The 17,847-nt window shown below is 44.3% G+C and overlaps 1 protein-coding gene across 5 annotated transcripts; it reads right to left on the bottom strand.

The window, feature by feature from the left end:
- Nucleotides 1–1,313: 1,313 nt before the first annotated feature.
- On the bottom strand, nt 1,314–16,529 carry LOC123045559 (exportin-4). Of its 5 annotated transcripts, none has more exons than XM_044468677.1 (32): nt 16,225–16,529; nt 15,422–15,509; nt 14,165–14,273; nt 13,972–14,070; nt 13,449–13,491; nt 12,755–12,826; nt 12,569–12,664; nt 12,234–12,467; nt 11,982–12,165; nt 11,718–11,829; nt 11,542–11,628; nt 11,198–11,336; nt 10,181–10,271; nt 9,998–10,060; nt 9,800–9,909; nt 9,588–9,695; nt 9,224–9,297; nt 8,664–8,739; nt 8,140–8,358; nt 7,644–7,715; nt 7,174–7,245; nt 7,016–7,080; nt 6,830–6,932; nt 6,636–6,767; nt 6,374–6,517; nt 4,096–4,203; nt 3,961–4,011; nt 3,249–3,326; nt 3,051–3,164; nt 2,320–2,516; nt 2,128–2,197; nt 1,314–2,017 (listed from the first exon to the last, which is right to left on the bottom strand). In XM_044468677.1, the coding sequence occupies exons 1-32, from the start codon at nt 16,309–16,311 to the stop codon at nt 1,829–1,831; spliced, it is 3,486 nt and encodes a 1,161-aa protein (XP_044324612.1). In that variant the 5' UTR covers nt 16,312–16,529; the 3' UTR covers nt 1,314–1,828. The 5 variants fall into 5 exon arrangements, with proteins under 5 accessions (XP_044324612.1, XP_044324620.1, XP_044324602.1 ...); XM_044468685.1 differs by having other exon boundaries at nt 9,588–9,692; XM_044468667.1 differs by having other exon boundaries at nt 7,016–7,245.
- Between the last annotated feature and the right edge of the window lie 1,318 nt (nt 16,530–17,847).

The raw sequence follows: 17,847 nt of genomic DNA, 5'->3' as shown, positions 1-17,847 counted from the left end.
CGGATCCCGTGCGCGGGCGGCGGGCGGGCGGGCGGGGGAGTGCCGCCGCGGGCCGGGCGCTCGTCGCCTCCGTTGGCTGGCTGGGGCGGGGCGGGGGTGAGGAGGGCCAGGGGAAGGCCTCGATTTGCGGGGCGGAGCGTGGGAGGGGGTGAGAGGCGGGCAGCGAACGCGGAGAGAGAGGGGGCAGGTCTGCACTCTTGGTGGCGCGTGTTAATGAAACCAGCAACAACAAGATCCGCGAGATGATTAGCGAGCAGGGTTGCAGATTAAACTAACACGCCGCGGTACACGGGACGCTGTTAAGCGGAGGGAATGTCCCTCCCGTGCCGAGATGCGCGAGAGCGAGACGGATAATAATTGTTATTCTTTTTTTTGACGGTTTTTTTCCGGGGAAAAAATGTTATTCTAGTATTCTAGTACTGTGTGAATTTTGAATTTGCTAACCACATGTCCCAGGTGGTTAGTATTCTAGTACTAGTAGTAGTAGATTAGTAGTAGTACTGTGGGGGTCATTTTTATAAGACGATTAACGTTGGGGATTTAGAGGGGAGATCTCTGTCGGCGCCGACCCAATGGGAGGGAGGGGAAGGGATATATCATTATTATTTTCTCTCTTCCTTCGCTGTCCTGCTGCTGGTGCTGCAGTGCTGATGCGCGTATGGCCAATCAATCAGCTTTGTCACGTGAGTCTTTCCTTTTGTTTCCGTTTGTTTTTTCCTATGGACTTTGCTCCTCGAGATGCTGCGCTTTCATTCTTTGCCAAGAAGTTGTAAGGAAAGACTTTTAGTGCAACGAGCCGGAGGAAACCCAAACTGGCCACGGCCGAGCAAGGGGATACTCACGCGGCTGCCGACTACGAGAATGTACCGCTTCCGGGCAAAATGCCTGATTGGTTTTCTATATCACGTGCATCCCACATTCCCACACTCTACGCACAGAATGTTCGATCAGAGATCTACCCATCCATCCATCCACGCGCCGACACGGGCATGCAGCCACCGACACGCAACAGCTTGCTCGACGGAAGTCCATGGGATCCACACAGCTAATGGTCACCAAAATCCACAAATGCCAGCGACACACGGGGCCTCATGTCCAAGGGAGTTATGGCGCGCCCATAAAGACCCACCCAAATTTGGTGCGTGAAGGTTGAAGATCTTTTAGCCACAACACTGCTGGTCATTTCGCTCGTGAGTTCCTGGCCAGAAGAAAAAGGAAAAAAACTCTAGGGCTCAGATGCTCAAAGTGAGCCCCAGCTGGTTACAGCGACACGCCGACACCATGTGCTTGTTCAGTTGCTCTGGAAGAAGACATTTTACACGAAACAGCTTGGTTCCCACAGGAGTCCAGTAAAAATCGAGCATTGCAAAAGCAGGCCCCAGGCCCAGTGTCTCACGTTTCCTGACGGGCAAAAGTTACGCACCACAAGGTGCCGAATCGCTTCTTCTAAGCTGTATCTCCCATACACGTGGGAGAAAAAAACTGTTCCATCTGAGCAGTCGCAACAAAATGACCACCTTCTCCGTTTAAAAAAAATGTCCGCCTTTTCTGTATGATTACATCTAGACCCAATTAAATTTACACGACGATCTCATCTCAGGGCGTCCAATTCTCCACCGCCAAATGCAGCCAGACACAGATCCTGGAACACGTCGACATGTTCCTGTCATTTCTGTTTGAACTCCCTTCAACACACAACGGCGAATGCGTTTTCGACCTCTAACGCCAGAATTCCTGCTCATGGCTCCGCCACACATGGACTCTGCCACAATGGAGAAAAAACTTCTGGGGATCGACCAGACATCAATGCTTTCATGTCACTCCCCATCTACTTTATCTGCATGAAGCCCGAGACCTCGCCTAAGAAAACCCGGAGATTTTTCCGAAATTTCTGCCTGTTTGGCCGGTCAAGGGTGCTTGAGAGATTGTTTGAACTTGTCAGGTTATGGAAAGCAAGTGCCAGCCTTGATTTTATAGTCGGATTCTGCTGTTTCTCAAGCAACTCATGGACCAGTCTCTGCAGAGGGAGACGTGATGAGAACACATAGCAAAATAACAAAAATTAAGCCTTAGTATTGTACTTGATCTGATAACTGTTAGCCTATTAGATAAGTGGCGAGAAAGGACCTGATATAACTCCTGTTCACAAAAAAGTAAAGGAAGCAAAGCATCTGCAGCAGAACCTGCTAGTTCCATTCTGCAAGAGTCGCATATATCAGATATGTACAACAACAAATAAGGTAAATGGAACAATATGAAGAAAAAAAATGAAGTTACAGGATCCTAAATCTATACTGAATGTCGACGTGGGGAGCTCACCTAAAATCTTCAAACAGAAGTAGTTGCAGGAGAAGCCTCAAGAAGTGACTTGATATGCTTTCCTGAAGTTTGCCATTCGATCCTTCAGATTCCATAACCTGCGAGCCAAGCCCTCCTCTGCCTCCAAATCTTTCTTTGAAATGGTACGAGGCAAGGGCATTTACTGCTGTGAGGCACCTCTCAACAACATCGCCATCCTGCAACATGGAAAACACAAACCTAGCTATATCAGCTGAAGAATATAGACTGTATTTCAACATACAGAATGCACGGCAATGGCAATTGTTTCACATATTATATAGATCAAACAATATTTGTAGACATCACAAGTGGCAGGCAAAAATACATCTGATTATTCATTGTAATTTGCCAGTTATATCGCATTTCAGAAAACAGAAGTTCTGTCCAGTCATCTTATAGCATACACCACATTTTCCATGATTTCAATACACTGAAGGCTTGCTCTGATCACCTTATATCAGTCAAGAATGATTGCACATTTAGGTGCTCACAGTAGCAAATCAGAAAGATATAGAAAGTTGAGCGTAGGTTCATAGAGAATCCAGATGCAAGAGTCATTGGTAGCAGAGGGTATGTAGGCACGCCATATAACCAAGCAAGGTCCAGTTGCTACCAACTCAGTAGCTCACTGCAGTGAGTACTGCTGCTATTTGAAAATTTAAGCAAAAGTAGGACAAGCAGTAAATGCAGTTACGTGAAGATCCTCTTGCCTGATTACGCAGGCCAAATTCAAGACTACCAGTAATTCTTCCAAAGGCATCCCTGTTTAAGTGAGCAACCTTCTCAGGGTACACTTCCAACAAGTGTGACATAAGTACAAAATACTGCAAAGAAACCAAATTACTTAGTATCATTTGATTGTCATTATATTATACTAGAAGAAAAATGGAAAGAAAAAAAAAACTTACATCACGACTTAGTTTAGGGTACTTGAGAAGATCCAAAGATATCAAGGGAGTCACAATATCAAGACCAACATAGATGACCTGCGAAAGTAACATTTGAGTTATTTTCAAACTAACTAAGTAGTAAATGCAGTTAACTCTTGATGTGGACAACTGAATACCCCTGGTTAAATGGTTAAAGTAAGACATGACAAATGTTCTTTAACCAGAACGCTTTTAGTATTTTTCCTACAGAAACTTTCCTTCAATAACCTCAATGTTTCTGGTTCAAGACATGGCAGATGTATGGCAACCATGTGTCTAATTGGGGGCTAAGCCACAGATACATAGCCTTGAATTTAACAAGGATTTCTTCAAGGCCATATTTCTGGTTCATGTCCAGGATGTCCCAGCTGTGTCATTTCTTGCTGGTCAAATGCAAGCCCGTAGACAGGTCAGCACTTAAAAACTTCGCAATGCTCCAATTGCATAACTGTAAGTAAACGTTAATTGGCATATTGGTTACCTATCTGACCAAATTGTTCTGTGGTTTTGTGATCATGAGACAAGTAAATAGAGTTGGCTACCGATGGCAGAGGTGGACAATTTTGTTTATGGAATTTCCTAATGGTGACCAGTAACCACGAGTGCTAACAGTAAACAATCTATACACAACAATATGTACAGTTAATTTTCTTAGAAGCAGAAAATACTGGAAAAACATCAAACGACGTACCTCTGCAATATCTGGGGAGCCTTCAATGTTGCTATCAGATAAGAAACCCACCTGCATTTGCCAACAGTGTCACTTAGTCATCCGGGGCATCTTCGAACAGACAATACACAACAGGGTGTAAAGGGTGAAGGTTACCAAATCCTTTGAGCAGATATTTGTTAAAAGCCGAAGCAAAGCACGCAGATCCTTGTACTTTTCGGATTGTGATTCACTTCGCAGAGTTGAAGAAAGCGAGAGCATTACCTAGGCAAAAGAGACAATAAGCAAGTCTTATAGAACATTCTCTCTAACATTGATGGCAACTGCACTGTCGGGAAGTTACTCCCTAACATTGATATATCACAAAAGTTTAGAAAAAAACAGAAGCTCATTTGCTTTGGTCCATATTACATTGGCCACAACAAGGCTTTTTTGTCAGTTTGCAGTAAGTAACATAAATTTGATGAGCGTATGCAAATATTTACTGTCCTCACACATTATCTCCAATAGCACAATGATTGTTGACAATTTGTTCCCTTTAACTACATCTGGAAACAGAACAAACACAGATCTCCTGCCCCCGCGTCACCTTCCTCGGGTGTCAGGTGGTGACCCGCCGCCGCCTCCTGGTCCCAATTCGCGCCCCTTCCCCAAGGCTATGTTTCCTTCCCTCTCTTCCCCCATGTGGATCCCGTCCTCGTCGAGTTTGGCTGCCCGGTGTAGCATGAAGCCTCCTCCAGCACCGCACAGTGCCTCCTTTGGCGCCTCTTCCCCAGATCTGGTAGGCAGAGGCCCACATCCGGCCCTCCCGGGTGAGAAGCTCGCCACCTCGGCACCCTCCGGTCTCCCTCCCTGTCGGGGCGACCTTGTGGCGCCTCCGGCGCTTGGCTCCCTTCACCACGGGTTGGTGCTATCCCTGGAGGTCGGGGCCATGGGCTAGAGGGCTGCGATCTCTCGTTCTCTCGCGCTCTATGGCTGTGGGCAGGCTCCGGCTGCGGCAGCGCCCCTGCCTGGCTGGGTGTCGGGTCTGGGGGCATGTAGGAGAGGATTTGGGTGTGGTGACTGCAGCCAGGCGGGCTGCGATCACCGTCCGTCCACTTATGTGCCGCTGTCTGGCCGTTTCAGCCCAGATTTGGGCGCTGCAGAGGTGTTGCAGGTCCAGTAGGTGGCGTGATCTAGGGTTGGATGGAGACCCTTGTTGCTGCTCGGGTGGGTGTCGTCTGGATGTCAGGTTGGTGGGGTGATGTGGATCCTTGGATGCCAGAGCAGCGGCCCCGGAAGGTGAGGCTGCGCGGATGGCTTTACGGCGAGCAAGCGAGGGGAGTGGTGGCGGGTGATCCTGGTGTTATCATGGCTTTGGCAGTGGCGGCCTCCGGTCTTGGTCTAGAGGCCTCGAGCTGGCGGCAGCAGTTCTCCCCTCGGGTTGGGTGGCGACCTTGGTACCCCTTGTGTCAAGGATGAGGCTCAGAGCGAAAGCTCCGCGCCCCGTCACCGGCGATGCCTACGAGTATCGTATCCCTCTTGGGGGCATCGTTGTAGGTCCCCTCTCCATGTCAGGGCTCCGGGCGAAAACCCTTGTATGTCTTCTTAGGCTCAGCGACTGCGGTGCATTGTGTCGTCTCCCTCTTGCGGGTGTCTTCCTAGAAGCTCAGGTGCCTACCAGTCGCGGCTCGTCGGCGTATTCAAGCATGCTTTGATCCTGGTGTGAAGCTTCTTCGATTGTGGCATGGGGTGGCCTCGTTGGCCTCCTACCTTTTACACATGACCTCGTTGTCGCCATTCTCGGTCCTCGCTGTCCGTTGGCAGGATCGGCGCTCTGCGGCCTGGAGCAAGAGGGCAGGCGGACCTCTCCGGCCATAGCTTGGCGTGTACGGTGCAGTGAGGCGCGGTTTCAACCCAGGTTGGTAGTCTCAGTTGCCTAGTGTTGGATCTGGCTACTCCTGTTCTCTTGCTCGGCTTTGGGCTGGTGGCATTCTCGCTACTTTCCTGGATGTCGTTTTTAATTTTGACCTGCTTTGCAAGAGGATTTCCTCATCACCTTGTATGATTCGGCCGTTTGTGATTTATATTATAAAGCGGGGACCAAGCCTGTTTCGAGGGAAAACTACATATGAAAAGCCCAAAGCAAATCCCCTTTTCCAAACCTTCCCTAATGGCATGTTTGGATAGATAGGGATTAGAGCCAATCCTTTTGTATAGGCTAGCTCTAATGGTGCTCTATCTAGAAGCAAAAGATCCGACCCAACACAACAATGGGCACATGCCGCATGTGCCATGCAAACATGGCAAAAATGTATGGAGCAGGCGTGTGAACACAAACCACCTTGTTAAACATGCACGCGTGTGTATTTGAGAAAAAGGAATGTTAGCAGCATCATTGTGGAGAAAATTTTCTGGCACAGAATAACACAGTAATAAGAATTCCTGTTCTTACCTTTCCAATATTATGAGAGGAGTATATCTGGAGCAGATGTAAGCAAAAGCTCATCAAAACTGATGTCTCCTTACCATCCAGGAATACAGCTTGACCATCAATGAAGTCAACCACGAACTTGAGTATCATGTATACGACTTCAGACTAAAAAAATAAGAAAAATTATTCTAGGATCTTCAAGGTTCAAATTCACATGTCTAAGCGTGATATGATTTTATCTAAAAATAATTGATAGGATGCATCAATAGATGAGCTACAATACCTGATTTTTGTACACCTCCAGAAGAGTCAAGAGTGAGTTCATCACAGTATGACCCATCTCAAACAGAACCTTTTGAGTGCGAGGCTGAGTAGCTCTAGCAGCTCCTCTTAGCCGTTCCAATAGGCAACAGACCTACAGTTATTTCCCATTATACTAGCCTCAAAGAGCTTAAAGCAAATAACATGCATACTCACCATGTAGATAACATCTGGTTGATGTGCAACAGATTTAAGATCACTCCTACTAGCATTTTCTACTAGGCATCCTGCGACTGGTCCCATGAGGTCTCTCAAATACCTTTGTCAAACCAACACAGGCTCTGTTAAATCTCACATATTTATTTATTATAAGATAACATACAGCAGCTCAAAAGGGCTTACTGCACAGATGCTTCGGGATCTTTGATGCAGGAAGCTGCACATGCAAGTGTTTCTGCTAGAGATCTCTGTGAAGGTGTGGTAAGTAGTAACAAAAGCATAAGGTCTTCACAAATGAAAGCATAAGTTAAAACTGCATGGTGAGTGCATATAACACTTACCTGTAAACGTCCACTCAATGAAAATAAAGAACGCCCACTTGCAAAAGCCCTTGTAAGGTCACGCCATGAGTCCTAAGAAGGTATAGTGTCATGAAACATGAAGCAAGAGAAAACAGGAGGGGGGGACGTTTGTTAAAATGTTAATAGTATCACAGGGTTCATTGCCAAGTTTTGCCAGTCTTCTAGAGCCATGACAGATTCGGCAAAACCAACGACAACAAAGGTAGCTTGAGGTGCATCCACTTATACGAGCGTAGAATCCACTCTCACTATTACTATTCAATGGTATGCTGAGGAGGAAAAGAATCTACAACCTGCACCAAGGGACGTTTGGCTAAAACAAGCACACTATACCTATGGTGATAGAAATGCTACAAACATTTTTACCATGTGCAACATAATACTACAGAGCATGCAAATATTAGTATGATAACATAGGTTGTAGCTGTGGACTTGGATTTTGGACTTACCAACTGAACAACATAAGCACATGTGTGTTTCCGTCGAACAACTGAAGCAAGTAGTTTTTGGCATGTAAGTGTCTGATAACATGAAACAAAGCAACAAATTAGGGATATCCTTCACAGCAGAAAGATGATTTTTACATGTGAGCCCTCAATAACAAATACTCCTTTTACTCACAAATTCTGTCACTGTTGTTGGAGGTATGTTCAAAATTAAACCTCTTGCCATTTGGAAATGTTTCTAAATATTTGGTATTTAGCATTGAAAGCATGAAAAATGAACAAACTACTATACTTATATAGTATTAAAGTTGTGTTAGAACTAACATCTCAGAGACAATGAAAAGTCAAAAACATCATACACTTCTAAATTTTGCACAGGCTTGTCACCAGTAGTTATTATTTATTAACACGGCAAAACATATAGGCATGCAAGTGTACACGCACGGGTAGACACAAAATTATGCAGTCTTGCAGGTTGATCGGTAAAGGTGAAGGTTACCTGCAGCTCAATTTCGCCCTGATATGTAGTAAGTGCCACCATTGACATGAGAGCAACAAAATCAAGAACAAGCTCCCCTTGGTTATTGTCCCACGCAAAACTGTTTAGCAATTTTCTAGAATGCTGGGATCCATGTCTACCCACACTGTCAATTTCTCTACTCACATCAAGCGGTACTAAATAGGTTGCAACCCATCTGGCCAGGAACCAAATCACCGCCTACCAACAACCACAAACAAGTTAGGGGAAGTTCATTGTCTTAAAAAACGACAAGTCCAAAAATGTATAGAACAGCTATCTAAAGAATACAAAGTCGACGGGCAAGATGAGATATATTAGTACTTGTAGTACATAAGTAAACTAAATAATATCCCTTAAAGACAACATAAACACTTACGACCTTTGGGAATGGAAATAACAGGTCCAACGAACTGTGCATAGCAAGATAATAGTATAACTCTCGTCCAAAGCAAAAATGGAAATAGAATAAGATGAAGGTGACAGGTAACAGTACAAAAAAGTACCTCCATGAGCCGGGGACTGAAGTACCTCCCTCTAATTCCTGGGTCTAGACATTGCCTTGAAAAATTTATTATAGACCTACATAGACAAAGAGAGTCAACAGATCATGTTGTATCGCAATCCAGTAGCTTAAATCTTGGACAGATAAGCCTAAATTTACATTACCAATGAAGTGGATAAAAATTCCGGTTATAAAACACAGATATTTAATGTGAGGTCTTAATAAATATGCTTCTGAATACCATAGAAGCCTTGTCTTACCTTGGCCATGCGGATGTTTTAACTTATTTCTAAAATTTAATTAAATGATAGATATAGTTGCATAATAGGTAAAGCATTTGGTGTTATAACTCATGAAAACAGGAAATATAATTTTTAGGACCGCGACTCAGTGTCAAATATTTCTATACTATATAACAGAGCTAGCATTTTTCATAAATCAAAACTGGTTCTGAAATTCTTACGTTGCTGACATATACATTAACAGGTATAAGATCAGCAGTTTAACGTTTTCTACCAAACAGGTAGCTCTGTCAAGTGACCAATAGGCAAAGATTATTACCATGACAACGTAACTACAGGATGTTGAGCTACTTCAACTACATTGGTGAATCCCACCTGCAAAGCTTCAGGAATCTGTAAAAAAATAACTAATAGTGAAAACTTTGAGAGTTATGATATTTATCTTAGCTGATAGGAATAAACACAATAATAATATGTAAGAGCACAGTGCATTCAGTGCAGCATTTTATGTTTTATACAATATACGTAATGATAAATCGAGCACCATATGTTATAAGAACTGAAGCCTCTAACACAAGTTGAATTTGACGATTGCAGGAACTATGAGAAGAAGATGGAACTGCAAATAGTTTATAAAAAATTGAAAACACAAGTAAAAAAGAAGGAAGCTTTGAATTATTTACAAGCAGTGTTTCTCCTTCGCCTGAGTCAGTTAGGACATGACTGGTAATCAGCAACAGCCAATACAGCTCCTCCAATGTTCGAGTGGGATCATTTTCGACATCTCTCTGCTAAGAACAATGTTACACATATCATGGAAGGAAGGTTATTATGGCAGGAACACATAGGTAATTTTGAACCAAGATAAGGCACAAGATGAAGCTAACAAGGAGACCTGGCTTAGCCGTGCAAATCGCTCAGAAAATAGTTGCTCAAGAAAGGGTATGGTGGTGTCAGCAGCTGCTCGTGCAATCAGAGCATACAAGGCCAACTGCTCATCACGCTCTGGACCAAACAGTACTTCATTAGTATAAGGATTCCCAAAGAGGAGGGTGCTCGGAATAGAAAGTATTTATTAAGAAATTCAACATACTTGAAACAGAAACATGAAAGTATTCAGCATCGTCACTATCCTCAAATGCAGAATCAGCAGCAGCTACGTAAACGAAAAGAAGTGCAGTCAGTATGCAGCAGGAGATGAGAACAGCAGATGAAGTACTCTCTATGCATAAGTATCAATGTCTTCGAGGGTAACTTCAAATGAAAAGGTCTGTACCCTTCAAATGTGACTCCACAATTATCTTAAACAAATTTGAAGCTGCAAGTGCTCCATCAGCTGACATAGGACTTTTATCAGCACAAGCTTCCTGTGTATAAACATGATTGAAATGAATCCTATGCAGTAATTAATGGTTATAATTAATAAAATGGCAGAATGGCTTATATTAACCAACCGAAGTACCTACTCTCGTTATGTATATTGGACAGTGTTCAATAAAAATCATGTGATAATTAATTTCGTTTTCGATGTACCAAATAAGGTAAGCCCTTTTATCAGCAAGCAAATCTGAACCCAAGCACTTCCATGCCCCATGGTGCCAAGGAAATTATCGATAACAATCAAGCAGCTTTTAATTCCCTATCGGAAGGGAATATGCTATGACATTGCCGACAGGGAGTTTGTATCTTATACATAATCAGGAATGCGCTCTACAAAGTCAAGTAAATTGTAAAGCACATACAATTGCCAACTTTTCAAGGGAAGAGATGCTACTGTTTCCATATAAGTACATATACCAAAGTCTTTCCAAACAAACATGCACATACCTTTACCAAACAAACATGCATATACCAAAGCATTAAGCTATGCTAAAGAGTAATACAATTATCACTCTAACCTCTTTCCCGTGAAAAAAATAACTCCTCAGTGCTGCTAAGTGATGAACAGGTGATAACCAATCACAGTGGTCAAATTCTCTGCTCTAACGTGCACATTGAACAAAAAGGATTTATGTCATAATTTAACATGCATAACTTGCGTTTGATCAGGGAAAGACTTGGCGGCAAATGATGCCCGATAAACATTAAAAAAATCTTGTGTGGACCTAGAAGACGGAGTCATAAACTTCATTGGAATAATATATGTGACTAACAAGTAGAAAAAGAAACATCATCACTAGCCGACAACCATATCACAAAGGAATATTGGACGGAGATTAGGAATGAGCACTAGATTAAGGAAGTTGCATAAAAAGGTATACAAATAATGTGAAGCACAGATCAATGACAATACCCCCAGAATAACATTCCATGTTTCTAACAATATATCTAGAGCATCTGAACCCCATGTTTCTTCTTCATTCTGGTTATCCAGAACAGACTTGACAGCTTCGGATGTCAAAGCAGAAAGCAGGTTAATTGTGCCATATTGCCTGCAAGCAAGTCCATATTACAAGAAATTAGTAAGTCAAATCCTATCTGGTAAACAAATGGTATGAACAGAACCCTGAAGCTTGAAGGTACTAACAGAAGTGACTTTTCAATCTATTGTGTGTTTACTGATACAAAAGATAATCGTTGAACTTACAATGTGCTGCCTTATAAAAAAGAACAAGAAAAAAATGTGCAATAACTAACCTTATCGATTTCAGGAGGTTGTCAAAAAGTGAACTACTAGTCAAAGATGCCACTGAAAGCAGGACATGGCAAGAATCTATGAACTCACTGCACAAATATTAAATCATAATTCCCATCAATATTTCTTAATGTTTGCTCAGATTCAAGGAAGATCATGATCATAGTTCTTGCACAACCTTTCACTTCCTCCATTTCGAATTGATTCCGCAATGACATTCGGAGGTTCAATCCACAAGATAACAGCGGATAGTATGTGCATAAAGTGTTCAATTTGTGCATCTCCATTATCTGAAAACAGAGGAAAAGGAAGTTATTGAGATGATCATTAACATATTTTGCTCATTTGCTGGTTGAGATAACATTAAGCAGCTTTTCATGAACATCAAATTTGTACAACATGGGAACATAAACAAACAATGAGTATTTGAAATGCAACATACCATTAGGAAAAACAGCGCCTGCCAAGGAGCATAATTGCACTATGAGCTGTCTGCAAGAGACAGCAATAGGAGAATCACCCCATAGTGTATCATACGAGTACTTCTGACGCAGGGTAGTATAGAAGTTCAAAACCCAGATAGTATGTGCACTTGATATAAGAATATCAGTCCACAAAGACCCTGGCTACAATAGAAAATGTAACCATTTATCAGGTGAACTGAGCAAAGATGTAAATAGCTCAAAGACTGTACCTTCACCAATGAACGTTCGAATTTCCTCAGATTTATGGCATCGCTCCTCAAACCAGATTTTATTTTGGCATCTAAATTCTCATGTTCCAAAGTTGGCTTGAAGCTCCAGCTTAAAATTTGAAGCATGAGGCGCAATGCCGCCGAACATGCTTTCTCCTCGGGTATAGTTACATTTGAATTCAAGATTTTGTCTGCGGTATTGAATACAGCAGCTTGTGCCCAGCAATAGAAGTCCTTGCAACAGGAAATGGCACATTAGAACAATGATAAAAGCAGTTTAGATGACATGGCATAGCCGACATTATTCTCATGTGAAAAAAAAAATATGGTTCCACCTTCAGAAACTTCACTTCAAGTGACAATTGGCATTGGTCATGGAACTCCTTAGGCAGGCCCATAGAAGAAGCAGTTGAAGGGGAAAACTCTGAAACCTAGCTCAAACATGAAATTTGATTCTGACTCAGTTGGAAAGGACAAGAAATTCAGAGAAGCAAACACAACAGCCTACATGAACAGCATACCAAGGTTTCTAAGAAGTTGATCCCAGCAAACTGTCGATTAGGCCCGTGCATGCCCCGGATGGACTGTTCAACCTGAAAATGGTATCAAACAGTAGGTCAGCAAACAAAACGAATGGGAAATTTAAATGATTAAAATTGTAAGACAAACAATTAATACATAACACAATTATGAAAAATAAAACATAGATTTGGCAACCAATAAATACTAGTGGGACTGAAAGCTCTATGTTTGCTTATGAGGGTGAAATTAAACACTATCTCAATCATCCATCTAACCGTCTATACCAATTTCGATTTTGATTTCTTCCTGTACATATAGTTCAGTCCAGCGTTGCCAATTTATGAGAAAATGAAATTTGGATGTCCCTAGTGTAGAGAGATCCACGATTGCCAAAAGCCAAACAGCTTAGGCTATACATCACTGTCTACTTAGCTGGCCCAAGAATATGCAAAGTAGGATACTCTTACTGTTTTCTTTCAAAAATATAATTTTGCTGGCCCACGTATGAGTTATACCAAATTACCTATTTCAATTTCTTGCTGTACATGTATTTCAGTCCAGCATTGCCAATTTATAAAAATATGAAATTGGATGTCTCCCGTTTAGAAAAACCCATGACCATAGAAAGCCAAAAAACTTAGGCTCTACAATTGATGAGGCTGTAGCTGTCTAACTGTTCAGCGAAAATTATACCTCAAAGAAGATAGCACCTTTTTCTTGATCCGGAAACTCAAGCCTGCAAAGCATGTATTCCATATGAAAACATCTAAATTTTGAGTGTCAAATCTTCAAACAGTCAATTGCCTTGAAGCACACTATAGAGCAGAAAATTCAACTGAAATAAAATAATTATCTATATACGCATGCTTTTGAATAGACACCTTTTTTGCATCTAATCATCATGGATGATATCGTACAACCCAACCACCCAAATACCATAACTCTTGATGCAGACATAAGCTAAATAGCTAACTTTTTTTACTAGCAAGAATATATAAGTATTCAGTCCCTTATTGCACCAATTCTTCTTTCCGAAGGCTGCATCACTCTAAAAAGAATCATAACCAACCCGACAACCCAATGAACGAAAAAATATGCACAAATGGATATTTATGCAACAAATAAACAGATAAATAGAAGGTACGACTACGAAGATGCTAGTACAAAGAGGCATAGTGCCATGGCATAGTAGTAAGCAGAAAAGTAAAAAACTAACCAGCCTCTTTTTAGTAACCTAGCTGCCACAGCAGAAACTTTTGATTGCACGTAGCCATCAGGGGAACCTGCATGCTCCATAACGTAGTTCAAACAATATCTACAACATTAGGAGAATTATATTATACACAAGCTTCTTTTGTTGCAATCATCGCACATTAAATACAAGCTTAAAAAACTCCCCAGAAACTCACAGTATTAGGCTTCTTTTGTTGTCATCTGTTAAAATTCCCCACTCCCTTATTGCAGCATCACCAATTGCTCCAGCAGCTTGGAATCTCGCATTTGGCATTAGGGATGTCTCTGGGAGAATCATAGAGGAAAATTGTTAATTTCAACTGACCAAGGTTTTAAATGGCATAATAGAAATATATGTCACTATGTACCCCTGTAATTATATAAACTTCTTTAGATTTGGACGAAACATGGATAGATTAGTTACTTTGATCATTGAAACAACAATATGCATATGACAACCTTGATTGGTAATGTCAATTTTACACACAAATACAATTAGACCCCAGCTTGTTCATTTTAGTTTCACATTATTGTTGATTTGGTATGACACTTCAAGCCAACTAGCACCGACTTGACTTGAGTCTTTTCTTAGCAAGTGATATACTCCCTCTGTAAAGAAATATAAGAGTGTTTAGATCACTAAGTAGTAAGTTAGCATAGTTTCCAGAGACCAAAGATCTTTCAGAAATTACACGACAAGTGCATTTCTAGGGAACTACAGAGTACACAAAAAAAGGGACAAACCCAGTGCTAGAAGCTCCCATGCCAAGTGGGGTCTAGGGAAGGAACGAGTCAAGCCTTATCCCTGCAAGGTGCAATGCAGAGCGGCCACGTCGAACCCAGACCTCTTGGCACAAGCGGGGAGTACTTCACCACAGCACCAGGCCTGTCCTTCTAAACTACAGAGTACACAAAACCAGCAAAAAATTACATAAAGCTTAAACAGAGTATTTTATTAAAAAGAATGATAATAGACATATTCTCAAAATGGCCCTGGGCAACTCGAGAAACATATACACCTAGAGATTCACAACTTCAGAAATTTGGATTGCCATTACATAACAAAATAAGCTCTCTTCCCACTAGATAAATTCACTTTAATGGTCACTAGATTTACTCAAATAGTAAAGTGCAAGTACAGCTGGCATAAGCTAATCACAGGAAAAACAACTAACAGATGAATCTATGAGTTGGTCTACAAACTGCATTTAAAGATGAGATGGGGGCATTTGCAACATTTGTTTCAGTTGATTCTTGTTTTAAATCATAAGAAAGAAAAACTGTACAGGACAAAGGTTACATAGACGGACAATCCTGCTGATATGAGAAGTCCTAGGTCCTATTCAGCAATCCACATCCAAATTGAGGATATCTTAAGCCTTATCGAGAATTGATTCCAGTTCTTTGATGTGTGCAGCTAAACAACAGCATACCAAGAATAAATCTGCATGCTTGATAAGGCATCAGAGATGAATGGAGTGAACTTAGAACTTTTTCCGCTTCAGCCGGATTCATGTGCACCTGTGAAAATCATGCAGACGTCAAAAGATTGTCTCCTGAGTAAAGTTCATGGAAAATGGATGAAACATCTATAGCAAGGAAAATGGTTCTATGCTCATTCAATGTCCCCTGCCATAGAAATCACATACTCAAAATCTATAATAGCAAGAAATAAAACCACCAAAGTGGCAATTAAAAGGGATCCCCTCGCCAGATCAACACGGAAACACCGATTAGTAGCCCCGATACCAATTGTAAGAACTCTCGCTAAAGACCAGTATAAACTTCGGTGCCAGCTGAACTGTGCCTTTGCTTTACTCGATGAGGCATCAGAATATCTCACCTGACTGAATAATTCAGAGGCGCCAAACCCCCTAAATTAAGCAACTAACTCTAAAGCACCTAATCCTCGTCGACAACGCAGTAAACAAAAAGGATCCCCTCACCAAATCCGCACGGGAACACTGATCAGCAGCGCGCAGCAAGCACTGATCGATGGTTCAGGGAGGAGAAAGACAAAATGCCACAGCATCTGCGCGAACCAAGCACTTCCTCCATCAAACGACGCCAAGGCACAACAAAGTCGAACAGAAGCCCGCTGCCCACATGCGGGCCAAATCTACAGAGACACCGACGAAATACAGAGCGCTAGCCGCAGGAAGGGGCAGAGACGCTGAATTTAGCAGGGCGATAACGTCGTGAGCGTCCGCAGCAGCGAGCTGGAGAGGGCCCTGACCTGGATGAGGGAGCAGGCCTGCTCGATGGCGAGCATGGTGGCCTGGAGCTGCTGCGGATCGGGGACGCCGCCGGGGAAGCCCTGCATGGCGGCGGCTACTGCTGCTTCCGATCGCAGCGTCTATATGCTTGCTCTTGGGTCCCGGCGGTGGCCTAGGGCTTCAGGCCGCCAGCCGTGGAGGAATTTGGGGTGGGAGCGAGGCGGAGGCCGAAGTGGAGAGCCGAGAGAGAGAGAGAGCGGCTGATGATGGTTTTCCTTGGGTTTGGGGGCGGAACAGAGGCGACGAGTATAATTAATCAATTTAACTGGAATCGAAATGTTTATAGCTTTTTAGGGCTTTTGTTTGGTCAAAAAGTGATTCTATAGGAATTTTTAGATATATTTGTATATAGGATCCTAAGCCCAACTCCACCGCGCGACCCTATCCTGTCCGCCCCGTCCGTTTGGGGTAAAACGGACAAAGGAGGCGGCCCAGCGCGCGACAGCCCGGACCCATCTTGTTTCTTTTGTGTCCGGGCCGACCCATTTCGAGCGCAAACTTGCGTCGGGTTTGGTCGCGACGGACACCAAACGAACGAGCGCCTCGTCCGCGTCGAGGCCGCGTGGCAGACGGCCACCTACTTCCCACCCGCCCACATGAATGCACACGAGCAGACGGCCCCACCTGTCATCCGCACGTCGAACGGTCGTCGTCCTTCTTTAAGTGGGAAGCGTGGACGGGTCGTCGTCTACACTGCCCCACACCATCCCGCGGGCTCCTCGAAACCCGACAGCCCCCGTCCCAAACCCTAGCCAACACCTCGCCGGTCGGCCGCTCGCAGCCATGGGCCGCAAAGGCAAACACGACTGTGAGGTTGGTTCCTCGTCGGGACGCCGCCCCGGCTCGCCATCGCCACCACGCCGGGCCCTCGTGCCGCCCGCCTTCTCCATCGCGCCCACGTCCGCCGGCGGCCGTGACCGGCATTACGTCCGCTCGTCGGTGTGCCGCCGTTATTGGGAGACGAGGACGTCGCTCCCCTGGAGCGACGTCCATCTCCCCAATGACCGGCATCTCTCCGCCGACCGGGTCCCGATCCCGCCGGTCCCGACGAGCGGCCGTGCGCGCGGCAGGAAGATCGAGCGCCGTCACCGCCTCCTCCCCGACGACCTCTTCTACGACCCCAGGTACGCCCCCGACTCCGGGCTCTGGGACATCTGGTTTCGTGACGAGCACGACACCAGGTGCGCGTCCTTCTTCGCCGGCACCTCGACGGGGCCGCGGCGGCCATGACAGGAGCGTGCAGCGCCTACTCCCCAGGAGCGCGGGCGTAGGCGGGTGCGCAGCGTCACGCCCACGCCGTCGCCTTCGCCGTCTCCATCGCCACCACCACCTCCTCGCATGATGGATGAGGAGGAGGCCCGTCTCATGGCGCGTGTTATGGAGGACTCCATGTACACGCACGATGAGCGGCAATGGGAGGGCCTGGAGGAGATGGCGGCCCGCTCCGCTGCCGGCGAGGTAGCCATCCCCGAGGAGGAGCCGCCGGTGGCCGCGTTCCAGCAGCTGCTGGGCCAGGGGTGGGGCTGATCCTGCACTACTCCGGAGATGGCCGCCGGCATGGGCGTGAACTGGTGCCCCACTCC

This window comes from Triticum aestivum, chromosome 1A (assembly GCF_018294505.1).
Source record: "Triticum aestivum cultivar Chinese Spring chromosome 1A, IWGSC CS RefSeq v2.1, whole genome shotgun sequence".
In the NCBI taxonomy this organism is placed as follows: Eukaryota; Viridiplantae; Streptophyta; class Magnoliopsida; order Poales; family Poaceae; genus Triticum; species Triticum aestivum.
The sequence above is the reverse complement of the archived record's forward strand: the minus strand, read 5'-3'. Positions and strand labels throughout refer to the sequence as shown.